Source organism: Saccostrea cucullata, unplaced genomic scaffold (assembly GCF_032062105.1).
Source record: "Saccostrea cucullata isolate Sc308-1 unplaced genomic scaffold, CSIRO_AGI_Scuc_v1 ctg7652, whole genome shotgun sequence".
Classification (NCBI taxonomy): Eukaryota; Metazoa; Mollusca; class Bivalvia; order Ostreida; family Ostreidae; genus Saccostrea; species Saccostrea cuccullata.
Window position 1 is genome coordinate 1 of NW_026927469.1, and position 12,117 is coordinate 12,117.

At 34.2% G+C, this 12,117-nt stretch overlaps 2 protein-coding genes across 2 annotated transcripts; both read right to left on the minus strand.

Annotated features, from left to right (window-relative positions):
* Positions 1-1,188: 1,188 nt before the first annotated feature.
* LOC134274584 (uncharacterized) lies at positions 1,189-4,294 on the minus strand (the record flags this gene model as incomplete). Its single annotated transcript, XM_062756861.1, has 4 exons — positions 4,234-4,294; positions 2,515-2,626; positions 1,935-2,078; positions 1,189-1,239 (listed from the first exon to the last, which is right to left on the minus strand). Coding segments are annotated over exons 1-4 (368 nt in total), but the record flags the coding sequence as incomplete, so codon positions are not given.
* A 4,825-nt stretch (positions 4,295-9,119) lies between these two features.
* Positions 9,120-10,214, minus strand: LOC134274582 (uncharacterized). Its single transcript, XM_062756859.1, has one exon. It carries the CDS (start codon positions 10,212-10,214, stop codon positions 9,120-9,122), a length of 1,095 nt encoding a protein of 364 aa, XP_062612843.1.
* Positions 10,215-12,117: the final 1,903 nt, after the last annotated feature.

A 12,117-nucleotide genomic window follows, 5' to 3' on the forward strand; every position in this document is an offset into this window, starting at 1 on the left:
AGATCACACGGTTTTACAAAACCCGTGTCAGAAAGCCGTGCTAGTTTCTATATATGGACTCACGGATTCTGTAAACCCGTGTCTGAAACCCGTGCCCTTTTCCATATATGGAGACACGGTTTTTTGGAAACCCGTGTCAAAAAAGCCGTGCCGTATACCATATAAGGAGTCACGGGATCTGTGCATTTGTCTAGATCTAGGTCATGGCCTTTAGAGAATCTCCTGATGTAGCTGTGGATGCCAAAATGGTGACTGAAACCAAACTAACTTCACACTGCTTTACATTAATGCTTAGTTTTAGAATTTCAAAAGTTAAAACTCTTATATGAATGTGTCCATTTACTTTCTGTTAAAGATTAACTTTACCAGTTACAATCCATGCTAGTTTTTAATTAAGATTTTAATGATAATGTACAATATTCAATTGTAATTTAATCTAGTAGCTATAAGTTTTCACAATCTGAGAAAGAATTTAATTTAAATAAAACTTTCACTAGCACAGTGATGTCACATAAAATATATACTATAAAGGATTAGGGAAAGCCCATAAAGTCATTCAAATAAACCTAAACTATTTCATCATGTTCATTGTCAACATCGCAATACAGGAAGATCATGAAAATTGAAAAATTGACTTATTTATTCTAGATTACACTTACTGCATTTAGTTCAAAAGTGAAGAAATTATCCCAGACTGACAGAAATACAATTCCAACTGACATCTATTAGTTAAATATCCTTAAAATAGAGCAAAAAGACACATTGACTTAGCTCATGACCATGAATCCCTCCAATTTAATATTCAAATAAAGGAAGTTATGATTGAGCATGCTCAGTGAAAAGCCGTGAGATATAAATAAATAGTTTGAAGCAAACCTGCCTGAGTTAAAAACCGTCTCCCTGGGACACGGATTCCGTGCCTCCACACGGGTTTCTGTGAGTGAGGATTCCTAACTTTCAGACACGGAAGCCGTGTCCGTGTCTTGGACATGCAGAACCCGTGCGGCTTTTTAAAAACCCGTGCGGATTCCGTGTCTTAGCCGTGCCCAAGCCGTGCCTATTCCGCCTCCAACTTTCGTACGGGTTATATGTAATTCATACTCAATATCTACATATGTAATATCCAAGCAAAATCTTCAAAATTAAAAAAGGAAATTATTTGAATTTACCCAGGAGATTCTTCATTACTTCATCGCTGGCTTCTTGAAAGCTGGAGCTTCATCTGTATCTGTATACTCACTAAATGAATAAGAAACAAGACCATGCATAAACAAGGTACCAAGTAAACTCGTAACCTTGCTGACTCGTTCCTAAGTAAACTCGAACCCAATATGTCAACTAAAATAATTCCTAACCATTATGATGTGACACATCATTTTATAAAGATGATAATTAGGGTTACTTATACATGTACCGGGTGTACTTGGTAATTATCTCTCAGTTTTATACATCTGACATTGTTCCAGAACAATTTAAGAAATCACCAAAATTATACCACAGGCACTTGTAAGTGTAATAATTCTTTTCCTTGTAGAATAAAATTTGTGTTATTATGATGGGGTCTGTAGGGTATTCAATTTTTTCAATGGCATTTTAAATTTTTTAGTATATATTATCATTATTACTGATGAATTCACCTTTCTTCCAAATCTTTATACAAACTGAAAAAAATTGACAAATATCAATCTTATGGAAGGAGTCAAATTAATTGACTCAAAACCACAATCTTGGTTACGAATTGCCCTTTGGTTATGAGGTGACGTATGGGGTTTAAGTTGACTTGCTTAAGCTTACAAGTCGCTCAGGTTGCAAGTCGACCAGAAACCTATAACAATACATTTTAATGCACCACAATGGTATATCTAGCAAACAGATATTCAAATGAATAAAAGTATATCGTATCAGACTATAAAGCAATCTCTATTAACATTTACCTTTGGGTTGAAGAAATCTCTGATACATCGGGTGGAGGAATGTCAAGAGATTGTGCTTTTAGTTTTCTTACAGGCGTTGAAGAAACATTTTCTTTAAGCCAATAAGGAGCTGACTCTGTCTCACTGTTAGTGTCTGATGAAAGTCTAACAAATAGTGAAATACATTAGATTTTGTTTTGAAAACGTGTAAATTGTAAATTTCTTTCCATGTACATGCATCTATACATAGTAATGGGCATATGCAATATATATTTTAAAAATCAATAGCCAAAAATCAATTATCTCAAATAAAAGATATACATAAACTACTTTTATACGTATATAGCATATATCTCTATTTAATGTTGCTTTTACGATTTTTAGACATACAAATAATGTATACATTATAACTACCCTTTTGAGGGCCTCAAAATCCAACAAATTTCAAAGTGCAAAAAATACGAGTATTCGGTCTGTTCAAATATATTTTCTTTACAAAATAAGTTATACTTGCCATGTTCAAAGTATTAAAATTGTTATTGTTATTATAATAACTTTTAAAATATTACAAAAAGTGAAGGAAACTAGTAAACTAGTAAACCTGTCGAGCAAAATTTTGGCTAGTCCAGCATGCGTTTCTTCGAGTTCTTCCTTTTTTCCCATCCACCTGTCATACTGGTCCCCGAGGTATATCTTGGTCCTATATAGTGGTGCTATGGAACGCCATCACTGCCTTATAGCATACAACTCTGCATTTATTATGTCAATTTATCATAACGTGATGTTAACGTATCTTTACGTTATGTCAATTTTTTATGAGATGATGAAAAATATCTTAACATCATGCCAATGCTGCATTACATAGAGTAAATACATCCTTTCATTATGTCAGCACTTCATAACTTGAAGTAAAAAATTAATTATGTGAAGTGATAATGTGTTTACATTGAGTTAAAACTTTATTACGTGAAATGAATGTTTCTTTACATCATTTCATTTCTTTAATATGTGAGGTCAAAATTGCATTACGTCAAGTAAATTGTGTTTTATAATTAAACTTATCATTACATGAAGTCAAAAATCCATTCCTTTCTGAGAGTGTATATTTCTATTATATCAAAGCATTATTACGTGATATGGACTTATCTTTATTTTACGGCGAGAGCATCATGATGTGAGGTGAACACATCTTACCTTCATGTCAGTGCTTTATTACGTGGTGTAAAAAGTGTATAACATAATGTGAACATATCTTTAGATTATATCAACACTTTATTACATTATGTCAAAACTCCATACCGTGATGTGGATATATTATAACGTTATGTCAACTCTTTCTTATGTGATCTAAAAATATCTTTATATTGTGTTAACTCTTTATCATGTTGATTCCAAAAGTGCATTACCTGATGTACAAATACATTTAATTATCTCAAAGCGGCATTATCCTGTTATTAGCATCGCGATGCGAATAATTTTTGACGTTGTTGACGTAAATCAAATTATAGTTTTGCGAGCTTAGAATTAAAAATTTAGTCTTTAAACAACAATATTTATGGATTTTATGCTTATTCCGTTAATTCCCACTCTCTGTCATCGGCTTATACATAAGTCATGTCTGACAGAGGAACGAAAGACAACTCTGTATGGGAAATTGGTTACTTCCGTGATATTTTTAGAAATAACCTTATTCTCAATTACGGTATAAAAAATAATGCATTTTTGGTAATTCGGAATAAATGTCTTCATAAACAAAACTATAAATTATATAACTAAAAAATTCAATATATATTTACTTTATTATGTTATAAATGAGTTGAGATAAAATATAACGGAATAAATGTCTTCATAAACAAAACTATCAAAATTTAATATATGAACTTTATTCCGTTATAAAAAAAGTTGAGATAAATGTATTAACGGAATAAATGTCTTCATAAACAAAACTATACTGCAAAATTCAATATATGCACTTTATTCCGTTAAAAATAAGTTGACATAAATATATTACGGAATAAATGTCTTCATAAACAAACTATCAAATATCAATATATGCACTTTATTCCGTTATAAATAAGTTGATATAAACATTTAACGGAATAAAAGTCTTCATAAACAAACTATCAAATATCAATATATGCACTTTATTCCGTTATAAATAAGTTGAGATAAACATTTAACGGAATAAATGTCTTCATAAACAAAACTATCAAAATTCATTATATGTACTTTATTCCGTTATATAGAAATAAGTTGAGATAATTGATAACGGAATAAATTCCAGGGTCTTCAAAAACAAAACTTTCAAAATTCAATATACCCCGGACGGTATGCACTTTATTCCGTTTAATGTCTTCATATACGGAATAAATGCTATCCATTGCGATTACATGTAAATGCACAATACATTTTAGTACTCTCATTTATTCTTTTTCTGATCAATTTCATTGACTACAATAAAGTAACATATTTAAAATTTTCATATCGAATATTTTATTTCTGCACGGATTTCAATGTACAATGTATTCCAGAACAGGTTAGGAAGTAAAAGTCCTGTGTTTGTACGTTGTGTGACAGTGTAAAGAAATCCCGCACGCTTCAGTAGAGGTAGAACATTGAAGAGTCGCTCATCACGATCTTCTACTACACTTTTAAGAAAACTGAATGCATTGTGAAACCAAAAAAAAATATGTTGTAATCTTCTCTCTTTGTGAGGCTTGTGATCTTGATATTTGGAAACGTTGTCTCTCTATATATACTCCTGTTATTAGCATCGCGATGCGAATTAGTTTTGGGGTATTAAAATGTTCTTCGTCTCTCTATATATACTCCTGATATTGGCATCGCGATGCTAATTAGTTTGGAGGTATTTTATCCATTAAAACGTGTAATTTTTAAAGTGATCCCCCCAAAAATTCCAAGCCCCATTTTTTCTGATGGTATCCCCCAAAGAAACCCTTTTCCCGGAAATACTTCCCTTTGTGGGGCTTATAATCTTGATATTAGAAAACGCCGTCTCGCTATATATACTCCTGTTATGTCAAATTAAACTTGCCTCAACTCAAAAATTAATTTTCAGAGGGTCAACAGACCCGACAAAGAACTGTATTGAGTTGAATTCTCAGCCAGTAGGACTGGAAAGGATCAACAAAACAATTTACATGGGAACGATGGATGAATCTCTACACTGTTACACATCTAAGGTAAGAAAAAATACATACAAAGCTCATTATCTCAAACTCAATGTGACCGAGAACAAATCTTCGTGATAGTCGAGGATTCGAGATAATTCCAGGTTAAATACTTTTAAACAGAATAAGCTAAGAAGTTAAGAATTCAAAAATCAAGCTTAGAAATATAATTTAGAGATATTCAAAGTTTTGAGATACATGTATGAATGAAAATATAAACTGCAGCAAGAAAATTGTTTATCTCTTCTGTAGAATGTCCCTTCTAAAATTCCATTATTCAGGGTAAGAAATTGTGGACGGTAAAATTACAGGGGAGTATGACTACTATGGAGGTGATAGACTACAAGAGTAAGGGCTTTAAGGCGGTGATAGTGACCCTCAATAACTGTCAGGTTCACATCTATAAGAAGTACCTCGTCAACGTCATCAAGGCGGACGACGTCGTCACCGGGCTCAAGTTCGGACAGTTTGGCCGGGAGGAGGGAACTCTCATAATGACCCTGAAAGATACAGAGCTACTGAGTATCTTAGCTGTGTTTGTGATAGCAAGTGTAATGGGTGGGGCAAAAAAAAAACCCATTTGCACTGCAAGCTCCTATGGCAACACTGTAAACAGTTCACTCTAAAAAAAAAACTCATCCTAATTTTACGAAAATTACTTTAGATTTAAAATATATTTACTAAAGTGTCCACTGTAATAAATAAAACAGTACTGAGTCAAGAGGTACATCATTAAATATTTTGATTTAGTATTAAGTTTTCTTTTAATGAGACTTCACTCATCAGGCTAGCTTCTTAAAATGCTCAATGGAATGTAACCTCTCTTGAAAAACATAATATTCCTTTTTTTTACTGTTTTAATTTCTACGTCAAGTTTTGACTTTTTTGTATGACCCTATTCCTACTCCTACTTTGGAGTTTTATCTACTGATATAAATTTTTTTTAAACCTTGACTAAATTTTTGAACAGTTTGTGCCAGTCTTTTCATTTTCTTATGACAAGATCTTTCTTTGAGTAACACCATTTTATGACTTCTTGACATTGACCTTAGAGTTTGACCTATTTAAAAAAAAAACATTTTACCCTTGGCCACTACTTAAAGGGCATAAGCATTCAAAAACCCAACAAAGGTTTGCCTTCTGTCATTAGTGAAGACACTTCACTTTTTTTGCCAAGTGTTGCACATGTGCAAACGTTATTACTGTGAATGCTAGTAACAGGAAGTCTTGCACTGAAACACATTAAGCCTCTTTCATCTGAAACAATATGACCAATTTTACAAATAATATGTATTGAAAACAGGGGAAAAAATATTGTAGTATTATGTCTTACTACATTGATTTTATCAACCTCAAAGATTTTGAATTCTACATTGATCTTCCATGTTTACAAACTAAAAGCATTTGTTTATTTAGGATTACATGTTGGAATACAATGGGGAACAGAAGGGCTAGAAAACTTAGCTACTATGTGCTTTTTTGTCTCCTAAAAAAAGATGATCTTTTTTTAAGCTTGACAAGGAATTATTGGTAGCGCACAGTCCCCACAAACTGAAATTGCTTCTTATGTGCCTGGGAAGTAACTGTGAGATAAAACTCCATGGTCCACCATAAAACATATTCTGTTGTTCCTTATATGTACAGAACCATATACATGTAGGATTTTTTATATATACTCTTCAAAAAAAGAAACTCATAGTATAATTTTAGTGACACATTGAACATAAAGATTATTTAGTAAAATGATGCATTGATAAAACAGAAACGTGGTAAGCAACAGGAATACTATCTAAATGTCATAATTACTCAACAATTTTAAAATTATAGTCAGTTTAAGACCATTAAAGATCGATATCTGGTATGCCCCCCGCAGACACAAACGGCATCAAATGGAAGCAAATCTGTGTAGTAAAAAATGTATAGGAATACTCCCCCACTCCAAATGTAGAACTTTGGTCAGCTGTTGCAGAGTCTGGGGATGCAATTGTCTTTGGCAAATCATGTCAATCCATTTTGTCCAATGCTGCTTAATTTCGATTAAATCTAGCGATTTAGATGACTGTGGCTGAAAAAGGTTGTTCTTTCTTTGCAAGAATAGGTGTGTCAAACGAGCCCTAATGTGGCTGTGTATTGTGAGACTGCATTACGGCTCTAGGATGCTGCAAAATTGAATGGGTATGAGCAGGTAGAACATGGTTAGAGTACCTTTTTCCATCAAAGTCCATTGAATTCGAACCAAATCAATCTTACTTTCTTATAATATCGTTTTCCATATCATTACACTACCACCACCAACTTTTTTAACGTCCTGGAGGCAGTTATCTGTCTAACATTCATTACAAAGCATTAGCACTCTTAAACTCATAAGAGGCTTTCAGATAAACATTCTGGACTAGTAGGTTAACCGAAACGTTTAGCAGTGATGCTGTGGCCATACTCTATTGATCTGAGATCTTTGAAGTCGATATTTGGGGTGTTGTGGGGTCGGAACAATGGTATCAATAATCCTCTTGTAATAATTCTTAGTCAACTGAAAACGGTCTTGTTAGATGATCTGTACAGTTCAGGGATAGCTAATGCTTTAGATGACGTCCTTGCATTACATTCATGCAATTTACGTAATCCTCGGAAGTGATGCTGTGCTGCTGATGTCACACATAGTCTGCCATATTTTTTGCGAACATTGGGTGTTCAATGTTAATGGTTTATGTTTTATAGGTTAGATATGTTCTGTGTGTAACATTAAAACCTCTTGCAATTATAGATTGCGGTACCCCTGCTTCCAGTTGCCCATTTTCCTTTTTGTGCTACGCAACATTCAGATGCAGCATTTTTAAGTATCAGTCACATTATCCAACGATAGGGTACATGTATACGATGAGAAACCGATGCGTTTTTTGATGAAAATGGCGTGGTTGCCGGCCGGGCACCACTAGTGATCGGACGGTGACTGCAGCCATTTTGCGAATCGGTGGGGTCATCGGTAGGAAATAATTTGTACTTAAAATTCAGCGACGTCTCCAACGATGCCTGACATCGCTCCTCATCGGCAACCCTACATTAACACATCTATCAAGGATCTCCGATGAATGGCAGAGCATCGTCCAATATCCGTTGAATCTGAGGTCATAGGGGAGTTGAATGGTGTTCAACAGATAACAGCCAATCATTGGTCGATGTTCGACCAAACATTGGCCCGTAGTCGACCAATGTACGAACGATGTTCACCAATGAATGAGCGATGTAATATACATCGGCCGATTATCCTGGAACATCGTTTTATGATTAGCAATGCATCGCTGGGCCTTTGTAAGTCCGGCCGGCAACCACGCCATCTTTATCATAAAACACATTGGTTGCCCATCGTGTACCCATCGCTGATAATGTGACTGATACTTTAAGGACTACTAGACCGATGTGTACCGATGTTGGGCCATCGTCAACACCACGGATTACCCCCGATTACCACCGGTCTACGGCTACCGGCCGGGAAATGTGACCTAGGCATTAGGAAGAGTCATTTTTCAGATAAAATCAGATTCAAAATATCGAGAACCCCCGCTTTTGATAGCCCCTTTGTACCTGAAGGAATTGATCGGAATTCAACAAATGAAAATTGAGATAAAAATTTTGGGGGAAATTTTGCAAAATCAGGTCTTTTTGTCTGTGAGACTTGTAGAATAGCTGTAAAGTTAACAATTGCATTAAAAAAATCATGCATTTCACTCGAATACATCGTATCCATACAAAAATAAAAGGTATGACAAAACTATCATACATTTTTCAGGGCATTGTTCATACTATGCGTTTCTTTTTTTGAAAAGTATATATTAATTTTTTACATTTTAAAGTTAGACAGTTTTTTTTCTCTTGTACACATTGTCGATTATATAATATGCATAAACATAAACACACAATTCATGTATGTCTTAAAAATTTTCATGGTCTATTTGAAAGTTTAGCCTCACTGTAAAATTTTATGTCCATGGGGATAATCAAACTGTTAATAAGTTTTTCACTTCAGAAATTTTAATTTTTTCACTTGACCTTTGTTATATTCAGCAACAAACAGATTGTCATATGTGTCTGTACATAGTCCTATCGGATTATTAAGTCCACATTCTATATAACGGAGAAACTGTCCATCCTGGTCTATGATGTGGATACACTCGTTATAATTATCAGCTGTAAGGATGTGACTCTGACTGTCTGTGGTAATTCCCTGTGGGCGGAATGGTTTGTTCTGTGGAGAAGAAGTATGTCCTGTGTACCTAAATCTCAGTTTCCCGGCCTGATTGACCACCACTAATGCATTTGCTCCAGTGTCAGACACACAGATATCAAGGTTTTTGTTTTCAGTTATATAATCAGAACTAGATGAATAGAGAGGTTTATCTTTATCATCAAACTGAACGGTTTGTTTCTCTGTGGAGTCAGAGTAACAGACAACTTTTGTTTGTTTATAATCATCACTGATCATGGTAACCAGGAGGTCACCAGAGAAAGAACTACAGACACCTTTAGGTCTCCAGTTCTGTAATCTGATCACCTCTATCTTCTCACTCTTCACAATGTTCACAGTTCTATCTTTATTATTGGTATAAAGTAGGTCTCCACTTTTTGCCACTGCTATATCAGTTGGTGTGTTCCCCGTCTTGGTTCTGATTGACTTGAGTAGTGATCCCTGATTGATGCTGTAGAGTTTCATGGTTCTGTTTTTATCTCCACTTGTCCAGATTTCTTCATCACTCAGACAGGCCACACCGATCAAGTATCTATACCCAGTTTCTATGGTGGTGACAGTCTCTGGTTCATCAAGCAGCTGTTTGACTGGAGGAGAGGATCCAGCTTCTAGTGATTTCTGTGTTGTCTTCATGCTGTAGCCATGTTTATCCAAAGTGAGTGAACTTGGTAATAAGGCTCCAAACAGTTTGCAAAGTTCACTTGCTTGGATTTTGCCTTCTGTAAATTTTGGTAAAGATGGCACAATTTTTTCTGGCAGATTTTCATATCTTTCTATATCAACAGATTTTAAATTAAAAAGCTTTGAAATTTCATTAGACTCTACAACAGTATAGGATGAATCAATTTCATCCTTGATGTCAGACATTTTCTTGTTTATTTCATCCAGATGTTTCTGAAGAGTTTGTAACTGTGTGTTTTTCATCTCATCAACTTCAGCTTCAAGTTTCTGGACAAGTTTTTCAATTTCTCTGTGCCATTCCTCTCCATGTTTTGTTATGGCTGTTGAGAGATCCCCATATTCCTTTTCTAACTGACTCATTCTTTTTTGTACATCAGAGGCAATGTCCTGGTAGGTGGGGTAAATTGTTTCATTTAATTCAACTAGGTCTTTGGTGATATTTTCTTTTTGCTTATCTATAACTTGTAAGATTTTTAATAATTTATGGCCTAGATGTTGATCAGAAGCAAGGCAGGTGACACACACAGGAAGGTCACATTGTTTACAGTACATTTCACATCGTTCTTTATCATGAAATAAGCATGCAGGGTAGTGGGGGGTAGTTTTTCTTAGACTAAATTTAACAATTTCATGTTTTTTGGATTCATCAGAAATAGTATGTTCTCCCACACAGACCTTACAAAGATTAACAAGACATGTATCACAGTACATTTGTACCACAGCGGTCGCACACAGGTCACATCGCATCACATCCTGGGCACTGGTACGGGGGTCCATCATCTGAACTATCTGCTTAGTATAGAAAAAAAATTGCAATTGATAAAATATTCTTAGAGCACTTCGATAAAATAATCAAATAAAATGACTCAATGTATACTTTTAAAGTTTTAAATAAGGAAATTCAGAGAATTAATTTCTAAGTCTTGAGATTTGATGTGTTGGAGTGCAATGGATTATGGCATATTTTGATGGCCTTTTTAAAAGAGCTGAGATAAGCTCATGTGACTTTTTTGGATCAAATTCTGTTTGGCGCCCCTCCATAATCCATAAGTAAACAATGTCAACTTCTCATGAATCACTTGGCCAATTTCAACCGAATACCTAGCTACCTTCACAAAAGCAATTAATCTATCCAATTATTAATGAATTTTTTGACAAGTCCTCTGGTGAACAAATTAATATACATTACTGACATGTACTGTAAAGGATTCCAAAAGATATACTTAAAACCTTACAGCTGTTTGATCCTTGCTCGGGTACAACTGATTCGCCCATGCACTTTGTCACAAGTCATCTATATATTGATGTCATTTTCATATTGTGACGTCATAAACATGAAGCAATATATAATGTAACACGATGTGAACTGTGATTATTATGTAGAGAGAGAGAGAGAGAGATAATTTTGCGAACTTTTTGATCCCTCCTAATATTTAACAACCCACCCCTTTCCATGGTATTTAAAAGGATTCCACTGGCCAGGTATGCAAGAGTGCAAATGCCCATTTTCCTTGTCTGAATATGAATTGCACATTACATAACATCACTTTGCTGAAATATGATTTTTGTTGCCTTAATTTCACAACAGGTTTTAAGATGATATCAATATAAGAATTGAAAGGCATACAGCAATGGAGCAAACTTTTTGAAGATAATTTGGTTAAAAGTCATATTTTTGATAAATCTAATTATGTAAGAAAGCTTTTTGAAATAAGTCGGGAATGCTAAAGTTATATTGTTTAATAATTTTTTGTATATATTTGCCAATTTTTATTCCTAATGCTGAAACACTAGAAGTGCATCTTTACCCGAAAACACTTTTTTTTCTATTTATAGTTTTAAATTGTCCTTGTTTATGGGTACATGTATAGAGTCTTAAGAATTCACATATTTAAAATACATTTTATGCTTAGTACATGTAGTTGTATATACACAATACTGTTCAAGCAAATCTTGTCAATCTTTTTAAAAATTATCTTATTGTATATTTAATCATTAGAGAATTATCAAATAAATTCATCAATTAATGTTACCTGCAGATTTAAATGGCGCCTGTCTTGTCGGCCATCAACAGAAAACAGTCTGTCGC